This window comes from Nansenia antarctica (assembly GCF_963989245.1).
Source record: "Nansenia antarctica genome assembly, chromosome: 17".
NCBI classification, from domain to species: Eukaryota; Metazoa; Chordata; class Actinopteri; order Argentiniformes; family Microstomatidae; genus Nansenia; species Nansenia antarctica.
This window is the reverse complement of record NC_137687.1, coordinates 1,504,374-1,529,198: the sequence shown is the minus strand read 5'-3', so window position 1 is coordinate 1,529,198 and position 24,825 is coordinate 1,504,374. Positions and strand designations below refer to the sequence as shown.

Here is a 24,825-nt window from a genome sequence, read left to right as displayed (position 1 = left end):
CTGTTAGAAGTCCGAGCCCCTTCAGCCCATCCACACAAACAGTTCTGTTAGAAGTCCGAGCCCCTTCAGCCCATCCGCAGACGCATTTCACAAGACTTCAGCCGACGTCGCGCTCATCATGCGTCCTCGGTTTCGTCCACCGTTACCGTCTCATCGGACATCGCTCACCGCGGGGTGGGGTGGTAGCCTGCCTAACTGTGGGTCCTCGGAACTTCATCCAATATCTCAGACGTCCGTTCCTCAGGTGTCGGTCCACTGGAAGGCCTTGTTCTCCAGGACCTCGGCTAGTTTGTGGTTGAAGGGTTGGTGGAAGTCCCGGAGGACATGTCTGGTGAGGGGCAGCATTGGACCCAGGCTCCGGTCTGCCGCCCTCCTGGTGTTGGACATGGGTCTCCTGACCAGCGCCGCCTCCTTCAGTTCTGGCAAAGGACCTGCAGGAGACAGAAAGGTCAGCTAATGAAGCAATACCACACGAGAGGGAGTGTGTTATACGGAGGCCCGCGGCCTCGTACCTACGACCGAATCACAGCCGTGCTGATATTCAGTATAACAGCACGACCTCGAGTGTGATATTGCTTTTATACAACAGTTCTACAGCGCCATTTATTAGTTAACTTAACAGTAATAAGTGACAACAGATTATGATTTGTTTGTTTATTTAATCATAAAAATAAACAAAAAATAGTTCCGCAACTGAACTTCAAATGGACTGTTGCCTAGTAACCTGAACACAAACATGTAGTCTAATTAACGGTCATTTAGTAGAACATCTGTGCGGCGGAGTGATACATATAGTTAAAAGACCCAGTGCTGTTATACTGTATATCAGCACTCATGGAATGCCTCTTGTCCAATCAAATCCAATCAAATGACTTGGTCGGAACTAACTGTTGTATAATGAAATGTAATGAGTTCTAATGCTTTGGTCCTCATGTTGGGATCCGATGTAATGATCTTTGGAGTTTTCTTTCCGAAAAAGGTGAATACATTTCCCGCGTTGTTGAAAATCAATGACACACATCTCTAGTCAACTGACACAGCTTGTTTTGTGAGCCTGCTAACAATGTAAAGTAGTGTTCTAGTTAACTAGGTAGCAGTGGGGGGGATTACTCACCCAATCCATTGCGTTGTTGCAGTATTTTGGCTTGACTAGCGAGTTTGTGTAGTTCTGTGTTTCAAAAGAAAAGTCTGAACATTTTGATTGGTTGCCGATATGAGGACCAAAGCGTTAGTTTATCTTAATGTGAGGCGTGGGGGGTTTGAACATGACTATTGTGTTAACGTAGATTACCTGACCAACAGTTGTATTCCGGTACGTACCCACACTTAGAAAGTCAAACACATTGTGCATTGACAAACTCAGATTAGCAGCGTAGTCCTCCAGTCGCAGGACTAAGATCTGGTCCCTGTGGAACACCATCAACCAGTCCAGCAGGTAGACCACATACAGGCCCAGGTGCAGTCTGACCTGGACAGGACAGAAACAGAGACCTGGATGTTAGACTGACTACTACCTCTCCAAGTGAGGCTTCAACATCACAGCGGAGAGTGAGCGAGTGTCTCAGTGTGTGCTGTGTGAGTCATGGTAAGTGAGACAGCCAGGGTTTTGAACCCAGGTCTTCCACACAAAAGACGGTGGCTACGTCGTTAGGTGAGCGTTATTCCCCTTTTTTTTTTTTTTTAAATGTACTTAATACAGTTGTTATTAAATGTATAAAATATTGCCCATAACCGATATATATGGTGAAGACTAGTTTCAGTCAAACAGAGCAAATCAAGATGTTTGTCCATAATGAACTCTGGGGATGGGACTGGGGATGAACCCTCAGGGTTCCACGGGTCCTTGAAATCCTTGAAAGTTTGTGAATTTGAGGAAAGAAAATCAAGGTCTTAAACGTTTTTGAAAATAGACATGGGTCATTGAAAGTGCTTGAATCCCCAACGAGTACAGGTCAGTCAGGTTACTACGTTAGATCACGTTTGATCACGCGAGGTTTCTGGCTTGGGGAACGAGACTGTCACTACCTGTCGTAACCATAATTGTAACGATAATCTTTATGTCTGTGGGGTGCTGAAATGGGAATATCGGCGCACACCACACACAATACGATCAAGGCTGGTCAATCCAAGATTTTTTATCTTCATGTGTGGGGTCTGTCTCAGATAAAAAATCTGTTAAGATTTAGAAAATCCTTATGTGTGTACCTGGCTTAGGATACAGGAGAAACAACCATAAACAACAGCACTGCTTCTGGTTGTGACAGCTGTTGAATGTGTCCCATGTATAAAATAAAAGACAATACCCAATAATGGATGGAACATTTTTCTCTAATTAATCCGTTGAAGGAAGCATGTAGCCTACAGGCTGTGGTCGTATAGGCCAGGCCAGATCAACACGGCATTTCAAACAAGAAAACAGCCCTGAAACACAACAACATCATTTATAATAATCGTGTAACTGCCATGTAATCAACTTGTCAGTGAATTATGGGAATTCGGTTTGGTATGCTCTAGGGCTAGGCAAAGGGCCGACCATAGACGCTGACCCTGGAGCAATTAGGGGTTCAGCGCCTTGCTCAGGAGCACGTCGACACGTGGCCTGCCATGATTCGAACCGTTGCAAGCTGCCGCCTTTCGCGATGATTAGACATCAACTAAAAAAAATCTAAAATAAAAAAATCACAACAGTTCAAACCAACAAAAATGAAGAAAAAAAACATCAATTCAAACCAACAACAAAAAACAAACCAACACAACAATTCATTCAAAATCATATTCCAACCATCCAGACTGAGCTACGTAGCACGTAGCCATCCCTGCAGCACAACAGCAGCTAGCACCACCAGCCTTGTTGTTGCATGTCGCTTTCCTATTGTGGCAGTCAAACATTCTGGTTTACTACTGGTTACTATGGTTTTGTTGGGAATTTGTATTAAAATCACTAGAAGTGATAAATCATGTACTATGTGCTCATTTAAATAATATGTGAATGCGGTCAGTTGAGAACAATAGGAAGGTCACGCAAAGCCAAAAGAGAGGTTCTGTTTTTGAGCGACAAGAAGAAGACAAGCTCCTGACTAAAAGAACGTTTTATGATTCAAACTGCCTATAAATTACTTATTTTTACCTATGTGCTAACAACCATTGTATACCTGCTGTTATGATATTCTATTTTTCTGTACTGATTTTATACTTTCATAACTAATGATTAATGATAAGTCTATTCTTCTATACTATACTTTAACTTGTAAATCGAATCCTAACTCATATTACTGTGCAACTTCAAATGTTTTCACAAGCTACTGATAAGAACTCAACTCACAGCTCTGCTCACAAAGTATGATATCACCATGGGAACGAGACGCTAGCAGGACACTCAAGCTGATAACATACATACACTCTCGCACCCACATACCAGAAGAATTGAAGGCCAACGCTAACGAGAAGACCTTCTGCAGCTGCAACGGATTTGTGCTGACACTTGGAAAACTACCAGATAGAGGGGGGGGCATCACCCAGCCCAAAATGTTTGATGAATGGTATAAAGACTATGTACCAGGGCTAAAGGGGAGTCTGGTCTGGTGGAACTCTTGCAGTTAACTTGTTGACGGCTAGCTGAGACGGGCCTGCAGAGGTGAAACTAGATGAGACCACTTTTCCATGGAAATGATATTGCTTGCTGATGTGCTTGAATAAATATTATCTTAATGAACAGTTCAGTAGTGGTGCCTAATATTTGATTGGATCATATCATCTTAAGAAGTGATATCAAGGACGTCTCGTTGAGATTAAACGAACTCGCTTGTAAAGTGACGACTCAATTAAATCGATACTGGAGAAGTTGATCACCTTACAAAATTGGTGACCCCGACGTGATCTTCAACGGGATGCAAGGAGGAGTGGGCGAGGCTGGGTTCGGACTAAGCACTTCCACGGTACCAACACAAAAAAGGTGAGCAGAGCCATTTAATGAAATCTGCTTAGGTAGACAATAGTATTCTAGGTGGAAGTGCTGGGCCATGAATCGTGTGTCAAACCCATTCTGATCTGTGTCTGTGAAGAATCCGTCAAAAGTAAGGATAATCATTAATTAAATTGACATTCTATACATTATTGAACACCACTGTCTGATATTTAAGCACATCTTGTATTAACGTGTAATAAGACCCGCCGAGGTCTAAAAGAAGGGACAGTAGCTAAGTCCTGGAAATAAAGAGGGGTAACCAGTCCCCAGGATAGACCCGCCGAGGTCTAAGCTAAGGAAGGGACAGTAGTCCATATTCAGGGGTAACCAGGGGTAATCATGCAGGCCCAGGCCCCAGGGGTAACCAGGGGTAATCAGGCCCAGGCCCCGAAGGTTGAAATACCTTGCAAACCAAGTGAGGAGTGTAGGACATTGCGGATAGGGTAGCGTTCACGGCAGGACTGCAGTCCGGTGAAGGTCCTAGTATTAGCGTGCCTCCCCTCACAGCGGGCGCTAAAATAATTGTGACGTTAGGATTATATGGTTCTATCATCATTTTAGTCAAAATTGAGTTTTTTGCATAATCTGATCCATTAAGTGGTTTATTAATGTGTGGTGGTATTTTTAAAATGTTGACATTTTGAGTGGGTGATTCATAAAATACAACGGTTCCATCTCACAAAACATAATGGAATGTAAAAACCATGACGCTCAGTGTCTCTGAACTACCCTAAACGGAGATAGAACCTTATAATTCTAAACTCGTGCAAAGGTGTTACGTAATATTGTATGTAAATAATAATTGGAATTGTTATTATTATTGTAATTATTACTATTAAAAGGGATAGTTGAGTAAAGCGCCCAGGAGCAACTGGTCTAGGCTGAGTGCTCCCTGGCTTGGTATCACTCAAATATCACTTGCAAACTTTATAAAATATGTTATGCCTCGTTCAAGGTGTTTAAAGAAGTGTTGTGCTGCGGGTGTAACCCACCATTGAAGCGCAGACAGCAGGAGAAAAAAAAAAAAAAAAAAAGCTCACTAGGAGTGCCTCTGACGCACGGTGATGTATGTCTCACGGGTTGTATAATAGTAGTATTTTTGGTGTGTTCTGATATTGACATATTGGGTGAGGGTGATTTTGTTTAGTTGTTCAGTTTGTTTAGTATTGGTTGGCAATAATAATATTGATGATAAGGGTGGCAGCATAGCCACACGATACAGTGGACCTTCAGTAGAATGACTATCTAGATGAGCAGATAATACAGAACACATAATTCAGAGAATACATAGAGGACCGACAGGATAGATACACACAGAGACCCTATAAAATATAATATAAGACCTTAATTAATTCAAAAAAAAACTAACAAAAACAAATACAAAAGAATAAGACAAATAAACACATGAACTATTGCATTTAATTGTTAATACATTTACAAAAAAAAAAAAAAAAAAAAAAAAGTTTTCGCTCTGTCATTCTGACTCTGTGTTGTGTGTTAGATTGATGGCACATTTTATTGAATCCATTTTTCAAAAGTGAAAGGCTCTGAATACTACCAAAGGCATTATTATTATTATTATTATTTTATTTTATTTTTTCCTTTCTTTCTTTATTTTATTTTTATTTTTCTCAGACACAGCATTAAGACACAGCAATAAGACACCCCAAGGGGTATAGTTAAGAAACAATATGACCATGAAAGAGACTCCACAGTGGTGGCTTCAGGCCCTGAAGGAAATGCATAGAAGGACAGACCATGACGGAAGAGAGCAAGAGGAAAAGAAGATGGTAAAAGCAGTAGCTAAATGGAAGAAGGCAGGTCTGTTCCCCCCAGAAGGGCCACCCACCCCAGAGCAAAGACTGGCGATCATTGAAGAGGCCATAGAAAAATCAAAAGAAAAGGAGAGTGCTGCCGTAGGCAAGGGAAGGTGGTCTGGAGCACGACGAGAGGCAAAGAAGGCGGAGGAAAAGGAGGTGAGAACAAGACGAGTGGTCGGATGGCTCAGAGGAGCAGAACACTCTCAACGCCAAGCCAAACAGACAGTCGAAGCACAGGCGGGGGAGAAAGGCACAGACACTGTGGCTCCGACAGCCGACGTGCCCATGGAGACGGCCTCAGTCGCTGTGGTTCCTCCAAGAGAACTGTATCCCCTGTCCGCATTGCTACAAGCAGCAAGGTGGGGGTCGGAGGCAGAAAAACACCCCCTTCCCCTAAAAAGCACCTGGCCCCTGGAGGTACGAAAGGGACTGAGCTCAACCCCTCCCCCATATGCCTGGGATGTGAACCCTCTGAAACCTACCAAAGAATACCTGACAGGGCCAACCCCCATACAGGCACCAGTCTTTGACATTATGAGTGGGACAGTGGCAGTGCAAGTACGATCAGAGGAGGCGCACAACACTCTCCACTCTACCCAGGATCACAGCCCTGGAGGACAATGCGACGACCTGCTTTGGAATACGTCAGGATCGATGGGCCTTCCAAGAGCATCGCCATACACCATCGGCACGCCCCACGGAGGAAACGGCCCACCAGGGAGAAGTGACTTGATGGAGGACATAGAAAAACAGCTGGCTGACCGACTGAACGAACTGAATGTGCAAATAAAAGAAGACGACTTGCGCAGAAGGCACCCCGAACGGAGCCAAGAGGAATGGAAGGAGGAAGAGAAGAAAAAGAAACGCCGAAAGAAGAAGGCGAACAGGGGGAAACAAGGACTCACGCTGAGACTCAGGGGCGAGTTTAAAAGGGCAGGGGTGACACAAGGAGAAAAGGAAGAAAGCAGCGAGTGGGAAACCTATAGCTGCAGCGGTGAGTCAAACACAGAAGAGGAGAGGGCAAGCGAGGCACAAGCACGGACCCCACTCCCCAGAAGATCCACACGAGTCAAGAAACAACCACAGCAGTACCTTCAGACGTGTGATATGAAAACAAGAGGCATGCCCCCTGCCACAGAGAAAGAGCAGCGACCAGGCATGTTCCCTTTAGTTGCCGTAGCAGGAGGAGGATTACTTTACCAACCATGGGGACATCGGGACATGGAGGCTCTCCAGAACAGCCTCCCCTCCCTCCCCAGAGGGGCCGCCCCGTGGATACGAGCGTTTGAGGCCCGAACCATGGCAGATAGGGTGGCCTGGGGGGATGTGAAGGCCCTCATTGCCTCTACGGAGGGAAAAGGAAAATGGAACCAGGTGGAAGACCTGGTGGGAATGGGAAATATCCCCGGAGAAACACCACTGAACCAACACAGGACGGCCCTGTGGACCGCGCTCAGGACACTGTGGCCCCACACCCCGGATACAGCAGCCATGACAGGGATAAAGCGGAAGCCGGACGAAGACATCCATAAGTTCATCAAGAGGGCCGCTGAGGCATGGGAGGAAGGAACTGGGGCCAGATATGATCACAGCCAAGCGACGGAAATGTTGTTCCGAGCAGAGGTGGGCCGAGGCCTAGGCAAAACAATCCAAGAAAGGCTGAGCTCGGTAGTAGGCCTGGGCTCTATGGATGAGAGCCTATGGATACAAAATCTCACTCATCATACCAACCAGGAAGAGAGACAAACCGACGAGGCCGAGGAGAAACAGGCCGTGCAGCGTGAGAGGTTGTTGAAACTGCAGGTAGCCGAAGCTGACGCTGTGGCTACGGCAAGGAAGAAGGAAGCTAAGGAAGCCAAGATATTGGTCCAGCTCGAAGAGGTGCCGCAGGCCTCTGCAGCACCACAGCCCCCGGCTCAGTACCAACAGAGAGGTGGAGGGAGAGGACGTGGGCAAGGAGGCCGCGGAAGAGGCCGCGGAGGACAAAGAGGTGCCTGCCACTCATGTGGAGTAACAGGACACTGGAAGTATGAATGCCCTAACCAAGGGGGCCAACAGCAGTCATGGGGACCAACGCAACAGCAGCAATGGCAGCCCCAGCAGTTTCAACCCCCCACACAGCAACAGTGGGGGGGCCCGATGCCAGGCCAACCGGCACCAACCATGATGGCCCCCATGATGAATCAACCACAAGGAGGGGCTCCTTATGGTCAAAGCCTATAGGGATGCCCAGGAGGCGAAAGAGGAACCTACCACTTCCACCCGAACGAAGAACCAATGATTGAAATACTGGTGGGAGGAGAGAAAAAACAGTTCATGGTAGATACTGGAGCAGCAGCGTCCACCATGACAAACCACAAGGGTAGAGTTCCTCCTCTGTCAAAAAATCTGGCCATGACGACAGTAGGCTACTCCGGGCAGGCACAGACACAGAAATACACAATCCCCCTAGAAACAGAAATAGGCCACCAGAAATTGTCACACAACTACCTGTTCGCTCCCCAATGCCCCGTAAACTTAATGGGGAGGGACCTGCTATGTAAATTGAACGCGGAGGTAACTTGTGGACCAGGCGGATTAACAGTAACACTTCCCGGCGGCAGGAAAGTCACCGGGGAAGCCCCATGCAGAATACTAATGATGAGAGAGGAACCAGGAGCCACCGCCCAGACCACGGCTGTGTTCTGGGCTAGACTACTCTCGGAAAACACTGAGGGAGTAACTAAGACCTATCATCAATGGAAGACATGGATACAACAGCTAAGGCCCTATGGGCCTCCCCTAGACCCTCTTCATTGCACTTTTAACTACATCAGAGAACCAGATGAGTCCTATGAAGAAGCCTGGGAAACCCGTAAAGAAGGAAAGAAGAGCGTGCTAAGGGCTACAGACATCATTGTGGGGCCAGAAGGGGTAGCAGCGGAATGCACACTCACGGATGAGCAGCACCAGTGGTACGCCCTCCAAGCTGAGAGCGCGCCGCACATAACCCTGGCCATCACTCACGGTGGAGTAGCAAAGGAATTGGGACCCATGATGAAAAGAGCACAAGTCCAGGAATGGAGGTCGACTGTAAACCCCCTCCTCTGGCGAAGCAAGGACCTGACGATGTGGAGAATAGGGAATTGCACGGACGAAAACACCGTCGGGGAGAGACAAGATCTCGAAAGAGACCATGGCCGAGAGAATGACAATCACCAGGACTGGGATGGGATGGTGAACAGAATAAACCCAAGACTTTGGTCCAAAGGAGACCATGATGTGGGTCTGGTGCCCCATCACCAGATCGAAGTAAAACTAAAAGAAGGCCAAGCAGTGATCTGGCAGCCACAATACAATATCTCCCCAGCGGCCACCCAAGGGATATCAGAAACCATTGGAGGACTGACTGCAACGGGGGTGTTGCGGCCCAGCTGCTCCCCGTGGAACACACCAATACTACCAGTAAAGAAACCTAACGGGACCTGGAGGATGGTCCATGATCTCAGAAGAATAAATGACGCAGTGGCAGGCCATGACATCGCCGTCCCAAACCCGTACGTTGCATTGAATTGCCTGACCCCCAAACAAGTCAGATTCACAGTCATAGACCTGGCTAATGCTTTCTTTTGCCTGCCTCTGCACCCAAACAGTCAAGAAATATTTGGGTTCTCCTATCAAGGGTCCAAATATACATACAATCGTTTGCCTCAGGGCTACAAACAGAGCCCTGGCCTGTTCAATAAGGCACTAAAAGAAGACCTACAAGACATCACTCTCCCAGAAGGAACCACAGTAATTCAATACGTGGACGACATTTTGATAGCAAGTGAAAATGCACAGGACTGCCTGATGGCCTCAGAAACCGTGCTGAGAACAGTAGAAGAGGCAGGATACAAAGTCAAGAAAGAAAAGGTACAAGGCTGCCGGAGAAAAGTAATCTTCCTCGGACGAGTGATAGCAGCCAACACGAAGCAAGTGGTGGAATCCCAAAGATCAGCAGCGTTGACTTACCCCAAGCCTGTGACGGTGAAAGACATGTTGGGATTTTTAGGGCTGACAGGCTACAGCAGACAATACATACCTCATTATGTGGAGACTGGAGCGGCATTAAGAGACATAGTGGCGACAGCAGGCCACCGAGACCTAAAAGCAACATTGGATTGGAACATCGCCGCTGAGGAAGCATTCATAAACATGAAGCAGGCCTTGGCACAGGCTGAACAGTTGGCAGTACCAAATTATGAAGAACCTTTTCACTTAGATGTAGGAGAGAATAAAGGAGTGATAAATGCAGTACTATTTCAGAAAAGACCAGAAGGAAGGGCAGTGTTACTCTATCACAGCAGCAGACTGGACAGTGTAGGAATGGGACAGACTACTTGTACACGACACCTGATAGCAATAAGTACGGCCCTAGAAAAGACAGCATCAATGACTATGTGTCACCCCATAATAGTCCACACCAACCATGGTGTGGTGGCATTTTTAGAATCTAAGGCCTTCTCTCTATCCAGCTCGAGAGAAGAAAAGCTAGAACGAATACTGACTCAACCACATGTCACATATACGTCACTAGGGGTAAATATGGCAGAAGGACTCCCCGCAAATAGTGTAACACACATTTGTGAGTTGAGAGCAAGAAAAGAACACAAGATACGACCTGACTTAGAAGCACAGGCAAATTCATGTGCTGAACTGACACTGTATTGTGATGGATGTTGTTATAGAGGCCCGGATGGTAATATTGCGTCATTTGCAGTAGTGAAAAGAATGGTCAATGGCTCTTACAACACGGTAGTCAGTGGAATAATTCCGCAGCCTGCGTCAGCCCAAAAAGCAGAAGTAGTGGGGCTCACGGAAGCACTGCGCCATGCTAAAGGACGCAGTGTCAATATTTACACTGACTCAGCATATGCCCATGGGGCATTAATGATGGACGGCCCCCAATGGGTCAGGAGAGGATGGGTGACCTCGAATGGTGATCCAGTCAAACATGAGATGGCTCTAAAAAATTTAATGGCAGCAGTACAGATGCCATTCCAGGTGTCGGTTATAAAGTGCAAGGGGCACTCGAAAGCCGACACAGACGAAGCCAAAGGAAATGATGCTGCAGATGCAGCCGCTAAATTAGCAGGGGGATATGTCCCCAGAGAACACCAGCTGGTTTCAATCCAGCTAGACAAACCTAAATGCTCTGTGCAGACTATAGAGGAAATACAGGGGGCCGCCTCCCCCCAAGAACAATCAGTGTGGGTAAAAAGGGGGGCGACGCGAGGCGGGTCCTCTGAAAAGGGCTACGGGTTGTGGAGAGCGCATGACGGAAGACTAGTGGCCCCTGCAGGCCTAATGAATATGCTGATAGCTGAAGCACACGGTCCCACTCATGGGTCGGTGCGAGACACTTGGGCACTGATAATGAGAGATTGGTGGACCCCTTATGGTTTGGAGATGGTTAAGAATTTCATCTCAGACTGTGATGTGTGCAATAAGCACAACCCAAAAACAGTACTTAAATGCCCAATGGGCACATATCCAGTGCCTCCCTGCCCATTTCGAGAGATATGTATTGACTTCACGGACATGGGATTAGACAATAGAGTACAAGGCAAGAGATACTTGTTGGTGGTGATTGATAGGTTTTCAAGGTGGCCTGAAGCATATCCGTGTAAACGGGAGGATGCTGCGTCTGTAATAAAGTGCCTTTTACAGGATTTCATACCACGGTTTGGCTTCCCTACAATGATACACTCTGATAATGGGTCACATTTTAAAAATGTCCATATGGCTGCAATTGAGACAGCAATGGGGATTAAGCATCGATTTGGTTCAGTCTATCACCCCCAATCACAGGGGCTAGTTGAACGGGCTAACCAATCTATTAAAAGAAAGCTTGCTAAAACCTGTGCCTCGACAGGACTGTCGTGGGTGGGGGCATTGCCCATGGTGTTGATGGCAATGAGAAATAAGACCAATTCAATGACTCATTTGACACCCCATGAGATCATAACTGGTAGACCGATGTTGGTGCCGACAGGCATGATACAGAGACAGAGGGAGGTGGGCCCAGGATTGGACCTCCTCTCCATGGAAATGAATGTATATGTCAGGGCTCTAACTAATCTAAATCGAGTATTGTCTTCACAGGTACTGAATGCAGCGGAGAAAGCAGACACCGGCGAAAAACAGACTCCTATTCTAGACCCAGGCGACTGGGTAAGAATCAGAGTCCACAAAAGGAAGTGGAACGAGCCACGGTGGACAGGACCGTGGGAGGTAGTATTGACCACCTCACACGCAGTCAAAGTCAAAGGTAAACCAGGTGCAGATTGGCATCACCTGTCACACTGCACCAAAGCAGACCCACCACATAGAACTTTGGCTGAAATCAGAGAACGCCTAGACAATGTGTAAAATTTTCAAATTCCTGGCGATTCTGTCAGCATGCACCCTCCTTTCAATGGGGATGTTTACTGGGGTCCCAGGGGGGGGGTTGGGTTCCGACGAAGCATTTCATAACTTAGCCTCAAATAATGTTTGGTACAACTGGGTAAACTACACAATGTCCACCATCTCTAAGGAGACATGTGTAGTCTGCTTGAAACAACCCAGAGATACTAGACTGTTTCCCTCCCCCTACAAACCGGATGATTGTTCAAGTTATAGAGTAGGGATGGGACGAGGGGGAAAACGAATAGCTGATAGTGACGAGTTCTCAATTGACATTGGTAGAGGGGGGATATACTGTATGTACGACTGCAATTTGTTGATGGGCCTACCTGTCAGCCACTCTCTCTCTAGGAAAAACTGCCCCGGTATGACTAGCACTAAAGGCCCCATGATATATGAGGGACATCACCCTTTACACTTAGAAAAAGCCTACGACTGCCTTGACAGGACGGGCAAGGGGGGCGATGTGGGACGCCTTAATGCTACGCGCTTCTGTAGGACTTTGTGCCAGAGCGGTAACAGCACTACTTGTACTTTTAATGGCTATGGTATTCCGACTGGTCAGGTGACAGGGAATCAGACACAACCTGTAGCAGACATGTTTTGGAAATGTGGGGGTTCACAGCTATATAGATATCTGCCTTTAGATTGGCAGGGATTATGTACACGCGTGGTAATGGTGGTTAAGATGGAGATACTGGATAGCAGTACTGTTATGGCCCTCGCATCTCCCACTACTGCTAGACACAAACGCGACGCTCCTAAAGGGTCATATGACACTCAGGTATACATTGATGCGATAGGAGTGCCACGCGGCGTTCCGAACGACTTCAAGGCTCGGGATCAGATTGCCGCCGGGTTTGAGTCGGTCCTGTGCTGGTGGTGCACTATTAATAAAAATGTAGACTGGATAAATTACATATACTATAACCAACAGAGATTTATTAACTTTACTGAGGATGCTCTTACAGGGCTCGCGGCACAGTTAGATGCAACCACCCTTACCGCTTATCAAAACAGGATTGCGCTTGATTTTCTGCTAGCCTCCTCAGGAGGTGTGTGCACTATGTTTGGTGACACTTGCTGCACGGTCATACCCAATAACACCGCTCCTGATGGCTCCGTCACAAGAGCACTGAAGGGTCTGCGTATGCTCCGTGCAGAGGTGTATGCAAACGCTGGAGTTAACAATGTTATTGGAGAGTGGTTCGAATCTGTTTTTGGTAAATGGAAAAATCTGGCTATGTCTATGCTCTCTGCCCTCCTCATCTCTGCCACAGTGCTGATCCTGTTTGGCTGCTGCATTGTCCCTTGCATTAGAGGCCTGGCACAGCGACTGATTACTACGGCCCTAACCAAGGTTGATGCTGGAACACAGATGCACTTACAAATGCTTATTGCTGAGCAGCAGCAGTCACTGTTGGAGGGTGAGGAGATGGATCATGATACAGGAGTTGAAGATATGTTGTAATTATGGAGTTTTGTGAAGGAATGGTGTAAATAAAGGCATTTGCGGTCTACGACCCATCTCACCTTTCTGGCTACAAATTCTCTGTAATGGTCATAATTTTGTTTTAATGACCAAAGGGGGGATTTGTTGGGAATTTGTATTAAAATCACTAGAAGTGATAAATCATGTACTATGTGCTCATTTAAATAATATGTGAATGCGGTCAGTTGAGAACAATAGGAAGGTCACGCAAAGCCAAAAGAGAGGTTCTGTTTTTGAGCGACAAGAAGAAGACAAGCTCCTGACTAAAAGAACGTTTTATGATTCAAACTGCCTATAAATTACTTATTTTTACCTATGTGCTAACAACCATTGTATACCTGCTGTTATGATATTCTATTTTTCTGTACTGATTTTATACTTTCATAACTAATGATTAATGATAAGTCTATTCTTCTATACTATACTTTAACTTGTAAATCGAATCCTAACTCATATTACTGTGCAACTTCAAATGTTTTCACAAGCTACTGATAAGAACTCAACTCACAGCTCTGCTCACAAAGTATGATATCACCATGGGAACGAGACGCTAGCAGGACACTCAAGCTGATAACATACATACACTCTCGCACCCACATACCAGAAGAATTGAAGGCCAACGCTAACGAGAAGACCTTCTGCAGCTGCAACGGATTTGTGCTGACACTTGGAAAACTACCAGATAGAGGGGGGGGCATCACCCAGCCCAAAATGTTTGATGAATGGTATAAAGACTATGTACCAGGGCTAAAGGGGAGTCTGGTCTGGTGGAACTCTTGCAGTTAACTTGTTGACGGCTAGCTGAGACGGGCCTGCAGAGGTGAAACTAGATGAGACCACTTTTCCATGGAAATGATATTGCTTGCTGATGTGCTTGAATAAATATTATCTTAATGAACAGTTCAGTAGTGGTGCCTAATATTTGATTGGATCATATCATCTTAAGAAGTGATATCAAGGACGTCTCGTTGAGATTAAACGAACTCGCTTGTAAAGTGACGACTCAATTAAATCGATACTGGAGAAGTTGATCACCTTACAGTTTCTACCACTGGCATGTCTGTCACAATGAGACCTGTAGGGCACCTTGTTTACAACCTGTCTGTTATTTTATTTGTTCTATATATTTGTGCATTCCAGAGCAGAGAACACCAGGGATTTGTTGGTGCATGCTGGGTAATGTGGACACGTCCTCAAACCTCCCCAGCCTTAGTAGACCTGTGGGCACGTCCTCAAACCTCCCCAGCGTTAGTAGACCTGTGGACACGTCCTCAAACCTCCCCAGCGTTAGTAGACCTGTGGACATGTTCTCAAACCTCCCCAGCGTTAGTAGACCTGTGGACACGTCCTCAAACCTCCCCAGCGTTAGTAGACCTGTGGACACGTCCTCAAACCTCCCCAGCCTTAGTAGACCTGTGGGCGTTTTCCCATGTCGACATTGTCCAGCATGCAAAGAAATTGCGGGCGGCTGTGGCGCAGGAGGTAGAGCCGGCGTCCTGCATGGCATGTTGTTTGAATGGGTGAATGAGAGGCCGTTGTAAAACGCTTTGGAATAAGGCGCTATATAAGTCAGTCCATTTAACATTTTAGTCACCATTAAATTGTGACAGCAGCTGGTGAAACCGGGAACGAGTCGGCAAACCGACTTGGCAATCAGACTTTTATTCTGAAAAATGTAGATAAACGTCAACGTTGCACTAAATAGGTAGTAGTGGGGATTACTCACCGAATCCATTGCATTCCGATGTTTTGGCTTGACTAGCGAGTGTGTCGTTGACTTTCAACAACGTTGACATTTATTTACATTTTTCAGAATACAAATCTGAACACTTTGATTGGTTGCTGACTTGTTCCCGGTTTCACCAGCTGCTGTCGCAATTACAAAAACAAGGTGAATATGCTCTCTAGTCAGTCGACCTCCAAACAAGATTAAGATTATGCATGTCATGACCTGTCAATCCAACAGGGACATATCTCCTCTCCTTGTGGCCTACAGTTGAGGTTGCCAGTTATGTGTTAGTATCACCAAACACAAGCACAAATGAGACATGTCCTGTTGCTGCTAGACACTTTCCCAAGCCAAGCACCCACCTGACAGTCTCTGTTGTTGTGGTATTGATGAAGTGCTACTGCACCGCAGACACACAGATCAGTTAAGCAATATCACACGAGAGGGAGTGTGTTATACTGAATATCAGCACGGCTGTGATTGGGTCGCAGGTACGAGGCCGCAGGCGCGATTTATTAGTTAACAGTAATAAGCGACAACATATTATGATTTGTTTGTTTATTTAATCAACAGAACTCTTCTATAATGCATGTAGAGGGCCGTCTGTGGCTCAGGAGGTAGAATAAGGCTCTACCTATAAGTACAGTCCATTTACCATTTAATCGTTTAATACTGCGTAACCTTTTCGTTTGAGCACATTCATTAAATCACTTACAGTTATCTTGCTATCTTGGCCTTCATTTTCTTTGTTTTCCAAGAGCCTTATCATGCAACTCCTGAGCGTTTCTCAAGTCTATCCTTTTTCCTGAACAATGTATGAGGAAAAATACTGTTGTTTTGAAATAGTTTATTGTCCTGTTAGGAAAAGTCTACTGTATGTATGTCGGTGGTCAAAAGAGCATCTCTGGATGTCGCGCTAGCTAGCACGTTCCAATTAGGATGCTAATGTCATGGTGATGGAAAGTGTGGTGGCAACATTGAACACAGTACAGTATGCTGAGTAGCTGTGCAAGCGTGGTTTTCTGGGAAGATAATGATGGTGTGCTGCTCTTGCCAGCTGTGAGTGACTGGCTTTGCCCCTGTGGCGGCGAATGACAGCTGCAGCAAGCGTGGGAGCTTCTGTGATTAGGTTAGCTCAGCTCAACCATAACAAAGTGAGACCCAGTCGTGTTTTGGCGGGGGGGGAGTAAGTTAGGCTACATTGTGAGAAAAAGCTGAAGAATGTCAATGTCTTAAAAATAATAACTTTGGGAGAAACTATTGCACAGACTACTTCTTTGTCTCGTCTTGACCGATGTGCATCTCAATCTGAAAAAACTCTAGGAAAGGAAGCTCAGTTGTCAGGTTATCTGTCTACAGTCTGTCTACTGTAGCGTAGAAGTAGACAACACAACACCTTCCCCCTTCCCTCGAGGAGGTGACAGTGATTCGAATAACAAATCCTATTTCACACTGAGGGGACATTTAGGAAAACCGTTTGACAGGCATAGGGTTCACCATCTCTGACCATTGCTTAGCTATCTAGATCATCTTTAGATTTCACTCTGCTGAGATTAAGTGAGTGTCTCTTCTCTCATGTTCACATCCTAACGACACACACGAGGACAGTTTGTAGGTTGTGTGTTCGATTCCTGCTGGGACCATCTATACTCTACAAATGTATGCCCTCACGGCTATGTAAGTGGCTTTGGATAAGAGCGTCAGGTAAATGGTGTTTGTTACTCACCGGCATGGCAGAGGCCAGGCTGGAGTTGTACACACAGGTGTGCAGGGAGCTCTCTGCCAGACACGCCTCAAACAGCTGCAGGCTCTCTCCCACCCTGGTGTGGAAGTCCTCAACTGACTTGTTAGCCACGTTGAAGTACAGGTAGTCTGAATACAGCCTACACAGGGTATATACAGGAATATTGAGGTTAATTTGAAAGTGACAGTTGGATCTAAGTGACAGTTGGATCTAAGTGACAGTTGACACTAGAACAGCCGTGTCTACGTTACCTACTCAGGGTATATACAGGAATCTGGAGGTTAATTTCAATTTTCTAAGACTTTTTAAAGACTGTGTCAATATTTTTCCAGACCTCACCGCCACTTGGAGCTGTAACCGTTGACATCAGTGACACCTTTAACTTAACAGTTTTAGTTTGCAATAGACTAGACCACTATCATACAACACAATTTCCGGTTCATTTTTTCTTTTTTTTATACATTCACAAACTTTTACTAACAGTTTTTAGGACTCAAACTCTTTGGACAGAGTCTGATTCAGAAAAATACCTACAAAATTCAAGACCTCATAAAATCGTGATAAGACTTTTTCATAGTTATTAAGGGTCTTGATTTTCTCAAAATTGATTTATCAACATTTAATACTTTTCAAGACACCGCGGATATCCTGCTATATAGGAGACACCGAACCACAGAAAGGTCACTGAATAGATTGTACCGTAAGTGTTTGTGAATGACTCATGACTGCACTGAATACATGCTTAGTTAAAGAGATAGTTGACTATTTTAACTATTTTACAACTTATAGTCATATTGAACATGGTCTATGGGCCAGGAGAAACTGTCATCCGTGGTTCATATTTGTTTGTTAGCCACTACTAGCTAACTTTAGCCAACGCTAACAAAACACCAATGAACGTGATGGGGGCAAGTAGACTTACTAAGTTCAAATTCAAATTGGTGTAGAAAAGTGAACTATCCCTTGATTGCTTGCCGATAATGAGGACCAAAGCATTAGATGTCTCTCATTCCCTTCATCTGTCCTTATTATGACACATTCTTATGCTTTGGTCGGTCCTCATATCGGCAAGCAATCAAAATGTTTCTAGAATCACAACACAAACTCGCTAGTCAAGCCAAAAATACTGCAACAACGCAATGGATTGGGTGAGTAATCCCCACTGCTACCTAGTTAACTAGAACACTACTTTACATTGTTAGCAGGCTCCCAAAACAAGCTGTGTTAGTTGACTAGCGATGTGTCATTGATTTTCAACAACGCGGAAATGTGTAAAACACTTTTTTTTTTTGTCAGATCATTACATCAGATCTCGATACGAGGACCAGAGCATTAGAACGTGTCACATTTGACAACCACACACGGAGGAGAAAGCTTTGAGTCCTACCTCTCCACTGGGTCCCTCAACATAACGATGATCTTCGCCTGGGGTTGAGCTGCATGGATGAAGTCCTGCGCCAGGAAAGGGGGTTCCCCATCCACTCTGTTGTCATGGAGATAGTTCCAGGCTTGATTGTCCCACATGGTAGACGCGCTTGCCTCACCTGTCAATCAAACAGGTGTGTGTGTGTGTGACCCAAACCAATAATACTGTTAATAGTAATACATTACATTTGTATATAACGTTTTCTCATGGACTCAAAGCAATTTACGTGTCAAAATTAAGAACATTTAAATATAGCAGGAGAGTCAAAGAACATGAATGGTCTTTATTGTCATTGATATAGTACAGGTACCAAACAACGAAATTTGGGAGGGGGGGCTCCCCTGGTGCTAGGAAAAAAAACTAAAAACAAGAAGGGAAAAGAGCTGGTTTACATAAATAAAGGCTATGTACACTATCCACTATACTATACTATACAAATAAAACACTGTGCTGTACTCTATGCTATGCTATACCTATTCTAACATTTCCTATCTCTGAACCTTATGTACCCGAGGGTTCTCATATTGCACATAGTGTTATTGCACATTCATTTAAAGTGTCGCAGTTTGCAGGTTTGAAATGTTCACAGTTGTGTTTCAGTGTTGCACTTGATTTCAATCTAGTAGCTGCCATCAAATTGTCTAGATTGTCCAGGGCCTAGAACCTAGGTATTTGCTGTGTTCAGGGCCTGAATGGCCCTGGGGTAGAAGCTGAGCTTCAGTCTGTTTGTCCTTGCGAACATGGTCCTGAACCGCCTGTTCGAGGGCAGCCGAGCAAAGTGTTCGTACCCAGGGTGGGATGGGTCTCTGGAGATCTTGGAGGCCTTCCTGAGGCAGCGTGTGTTGTACAGCTCTTCCAGAGAGGGGAGGGGGGCGCCGGTGATCTTCTGGGCCGATCTCACGACTCTCTGTAGCGCATTCCTCTCTGCGGCTGTGCAGCTGGAGAACCAGATGCAGATGCAGTAGGTGAGGATGCTCTCCACTGCGCAGCGGTAGAAGGTCACCAGCATCTCCTGTCCGATGTGGTCTTTCCTGAGGACTCTCAGGAAGTAGAGCCGCTGTTGTGCCTTCTTGATGATGGCTGCTGTGTTGATCTTCCAGGACAGGTCATCCTGTATGTGCACCCCCAGGAATCGGAGGGTTGAGACTCTCTCCACGCTCCCTCCATCGACGAGCAGGGGCTGGACCTCAGATGTTTTCCTCCTGAAGTCCACGATGATTTCCTGGGTCTTTGACTGGTTCAGCAGCAGGTTGTTAACCTTGCACAGCTTGCCCAGCTGCTCCACCTCATCCCTGTACGCCGCCTCGTCCCCCCCCGAGATGCAGCCCACCACGGTGGTGTCGTCTGCAAACTTTACGATGGAGTTGCTGGGGTGGACGGGGGTGAAGTCGTAGGTGTAGAGGTTGTAGAGGATGGGGCTTAGCACGCAGCCCTGGGGGGACCCAGTGCTGAGTCTGAGGGCTGTGGAGGTGTGGGAGCCCACCCGCACCCTCTGGGGGCGGTCAGACAGGAAGTCCTTGATCCATGCACATATAGAGTGTGATAGTCCCAGGTCTAGTAGTTTGGTCACTAGCCTGTCTGGAAGGATGGTGTTGAAGGCAGAGCTGAAGTCCACAAAAAGCAGTCTCGCGTAGCTGTTTCCCCTCTCCAGGTGGGATAGAGTGGAGTGGAGAGTCGTCGCGATGGCGTCCTCTGTGGACCTGTGGGCTCTGTAGGCGAACTGGTATGGATCCAGGTTGGGCGGGAGGCGTGTGACTATGTGGGCCCGGACTAGTTTCTAGTAGGTGGAGTAGATTTAAAGTTAATCCTTTGATGGCCAGGGAGCCAGTGGAGGAGTACAGGGGTGATGAGACGCCGGGTGGGGGTGGATGTGAGGAGGAGATGGGCGGCAGAGTCGTGTACGTGTTGTAGTTTGTTGAGCAGGTGGGAGGGGAGGCCGAGGATCAGGGCATTGCAATAGTCCAAACATGAGCAGATCAAAGCATGTATGTATGAGTCGCTCAGCATCAGAAAAGGAGAGAAATAGGCAGATCCGGGTGGAGAATGTGATGTACAAACGATTAAAGATATACTAGAATAATGAAATGATTAAACGTATTCATAGTCTTATGGTGGTTGTATTCTATTGGACGTCCTTTTACTGTCACAACAGCTAACAAATCTTGGTTGTTTGTATTCTCTCTCTCTCTCTCTCTCTCTCTGTCTCTCTGTCTCTCTGCTACCCTCTCTCCCTCACACGCACACACACACACACACACACACACCAAAATGCAATGCAATTATAGCAGCCATAGAAAAGAGACTATGGACTCCAATTTGGATGTGCCAAAAAAGGTAGTAAAAGGTGAGCAGTCACCCATCTCACCCAGAATAGTGCTAATAGGCGCAGTGAGACACTTTTGAATACTGCATTTTCAGACTCTTTTCAGTGGTTGAATTATCAGTTTCCTCAAAAACATTGTCAGAGATAAGGTACAATAAAAAATTATGCTGTGGACCATTCTGGAGTTATTTTTTGTTCTTATCAGCACGACTCAGGCATATTGGGGGTCGAACCTCCACTTTCTACAGTACTAAGCAATGCCTCTCTACTACAGCATTGACCTGTTTCCAGTCAAATATGTGACAGCAGCTGGTGAAAGCGGCAACCGACCAAATGTTCAAACTTTTCATCTGAAAAATGTAAATACATTTCAACGTTGTTGAAAATCAACGACACACTCGTTAGTCAAGCCAAAACATTGCAATTACAATGGATTCGGTGAGTAATCCCCGCTACTCTACACTAACTCAAAGTCTGAACATTTTGATTGGTTGTCGACTTGTTTCCGCTTTCCACCAGCTGCTGTCACTAACGCTTTGACTGTAGAGCGATACAGCTCAAAGTCAGTCAGGGGGGGTAGATGTTTACTAGCTACTAGCTACTAGCTGTTTACCTGTGATGAGGCGGAGCTTGCTGTGGCCTCCGGAGGTTTGGTTTCCCAGAATGCCCTCCTGGATGTGGCGGGCCGCCAGGTCAAAGAGGTCCAGGTAATCCTCCACAGGGAAGCGCTCACACAGCTCCCGTAGGTGGATCATTCCTGCGCCACAGGGGGAGACCAGGCAAGTCTGTATTGGTTTAGATGTTTAGATGTACCTCAGTGGCCTGGTTGTGGTCCTCCGTGGATACGTTGGTAGAGTTAGAGCGTGGCACTAACAATGCTTAGGTTGTGGGTTTGATTCCCATCGGGACCATGTATACTGATAAATGTATGGACTCACTGCAATGTAAGTGGCTTTGGAAATCATCAATCATTCATTCAAAACAAACAAACAAACAAAAAAAGATATACCGTAGTTCTCTTCTGAATATAGATTTTCTTTTCACTAGAAATTGTAAAAGATGTTCTAACAAGATGTATAGTGTGTCAACTAAAATGCTATCAAAAAAGTCTGACAGTAAGTTCAGAACTTGTTTGCCTTGTTATGGGGGCTTTAACAACAAAACAAAACAACAGAACACCAAACAAACAACGGAAGCAAGATGTGGTGGTGGTGTGTGTGTGTGTGTGTGTGTGTGGGGGGGGGGGGGGTACTGTAGGCAGCACTCGAGTTGAGGGGGGGAATACAAACAGTAAAAATCATTCCCCTTCTAAAACTGCGATCCCCCCTTTCCATCCCTTATGTCATGTTATCAGTGAACGTGGTATTACTGCTATTTCAACATTTAGTTTTGCGCATATTGAGTAAAATACTGTGGGCGAGGGAGGAGGGGGTACGCACACATGCAATGACATTTTTACCAAGTCACTGACACTGAAGTCACTGACGCTGTGGGGATGCAAAAACTGTCCCCATATGATAAAATCCACCATCCACCCTGATGTTTCTTTTACAACTTGAGTACTGACTGTAGGGGTCTCAGCACCTGTGCAATTCGGTTAAGTCTGACGTCAAACGTGACGTTTAGCAATTTCCGGGTCCAAACCAGAAATTCCCCGCACCAGAGTACCAGTGTACTACAGCACCAGAGTACCAGTGTACTAAAGCACCAGAGTACCAGTGTACTAAAGCACCAGAGTACCAGTGTACTAAAGCACCAGAGTACCAGTGTACTAAAGCACCAGAGTACCAGTGTACTAAAGCACCAGAGTACCAGTGTACTAAAGCACCAGAGTACCAGTGTACTAAAGCACCAGAGTACCAGGGTACTAAAGCACCAGAGTACCAGTGTACTAAAGCACCACAGTACCAGTGTACTAAAGCACCAGAGTACCAGTGTACTAAAGCACCAGAGTCCCAGTGTACTAAAGCACCAGAGTACCAGTGTACTACAGCGGTAGAATGACAGTTCAATCGTTTTTTAGACTCGGATCTATTCATACAACAAGGGACACAGCAGCACTTTCCCGTTTCCCCCATATTTGTCAGCGTCTTTGAGCCTCGGAAAAGCGCTATATCAATATAATGAATTATTATTATTATTGAGGCATTTCGAAGAGAGCGCCTCAGCCAACTTTGGACCTGGAAACACGTCACTACTTAACAACCCAATAGCAGGAGAAACACTGCTTACCAAAGCGCTTCCTCGTCCACCAGTGTGGCTCCTTCATGGCGGTGAACCTGACCTCCGGGTGGAGCAGGAGTCTGCGGAACAGATCTGTCGTGCCGCATTTAGGCTGGCCGATGATGTAGAAATAGGGAAGACATCGCAGGCGGTAGCGTTTCCCGTTACTGTGGTACAAATGCTTCTGGAAATTACTATTCAGGTAGTCGCAGGCGGTGCGGAAGCTCTTGGAACGAAGTTTGTACAGATTGTTCCTGTATGGATCAAGCTCGGCGGGTCCAGAATGTTCCTCGTACCAGCAGGGGCTCTTGGTGCTGGGCAGAAACCGGCGCTGGCCAATAACAGAAAACAACTGTGGAGCAAAAAAAAACATTACGTGACGTTAGAATTATACATTTTTGTCAAGTTTGTGTGAGTTTTTTTTTTTACATAATCTGATCCATTGGGTGTTTAATAATGCCTGTGTGGTGTTATTTTTTTTAAATGTTGACATTTTTGAGTTAGTAATTCATAAAATACAAAGGTTCCATCTCACAAAACATAATGGAATGTAAAAACGTTGACGCTCAATATCTCTGAACTGCCCTAAACGGAGATAGAACCTTATCATTCTAAACGGAGATAGAACCTTATCATTCTAAACGGAGATAGAACCTTATCGTTCTAAACGGAGATAGAACCTTATCATTCTAAACGGAGATAGAACCATATCATTCTAAACGGAGATAGAACCATATCATTCTAAGCTCACGAATATACAATTTCCGAAACCTCTCAAATACTGTCCCACTGTTGGGATGATGCTATTAGATTGCAATTCTGAGAAGCTTCCCCCAGTGTATTAGTATTAGTGGTATTATTCGTATTACTCATTTCTAAATTAGTTTTTCCCTTTCCTTGTTTTGATATTCAACTAGATGTGTACGGACCGTCCAATACTTTATATATACTGTATATTCTTTGGTATATGTTGATTCAGATGTGCTGTTATGTTCAAGTTATGTCATGTGTGTTTGTGCTGTTCTTTGTTCAATAAAAGTTACAAAAGTTAAGTAAAGAATATTATTATTATTATCATTATTATTATTAATATTATTATTATTATTATTATTATTATTATTATCGCTCTTAGCCAAGTGAGCAACACCAGTCCAGCCACCTTCCTCCTACTCACATGCGAGTCCGTAGCGACCACGTCCTTCAGCGCAGGAGTCTCCCTGGGGCGGAGCTTGGCCAGCTTAGAGGCCACGCAGGTCAGAAGGGGCTTCATGTTCAGATAATCCTCTGTGGTGGAGAGGTGAAGCGGGGCGGCGCTTTGGTTCACGACACACCTGAGGTGGAAACGAGACGACGGCGGCGTCATCATCAGCGGACGTCCCTTCCTGTCCCAGATCAGGACGTAAGACGCCGTGATGAGGACGGACAACGTCAAGGCCAGCAGGAAGCTAACCGCTTTGACCTTTGTGACCTTCCTCAGGAGGTCCAACGACCGCACGGGCACCGCCGTGCGCTTGCTGCCCTCCTGGACGGTGAGCTCGTGACTCGCGTGACCTTTCTTCGAGCCGAGCATCGCCGGTCTCTTCCTGTAGATCTCACCCTCCTCCGCGGGGCTGGTCGGGCCATGTTTATAGTCCGCCTGGGGAACGTCACCGTAGTTGCGGTCTGTGAGAGACAT

The 24,825-nt window shown here is 45.9% G+C and overlaps 1 protein-coding gene across 1 annotated transcript; it reads right to left on the bottom strand.

Annotated features, from left to right (window-relative positions):
* Window positions 1-240: 240 nt before the first annotated feature.
* On the bottom strand, window positions 241-24,825 carry LOC308172758 (carbohydrate sulfotransferase 15-like; the record flags this gene model as incomplete). The annotated part of the gene is made up of 7 exons (XM_080547709.1): window positions 241-431; window positions 1,321-1,468; window positions 17,161-17,317; window positions 18,566-18,722; window positions 21,541-21,684; window positions 23,160-23,502; window positions 24,325-24,825. The coding sequence occupies 7 exons, from the start codon at window positions 24,823-24,825 to the stop codon at window positions 241-243; spliced, it is 1,641 nt and encodes a 546-aa protein (XP_080403835.1).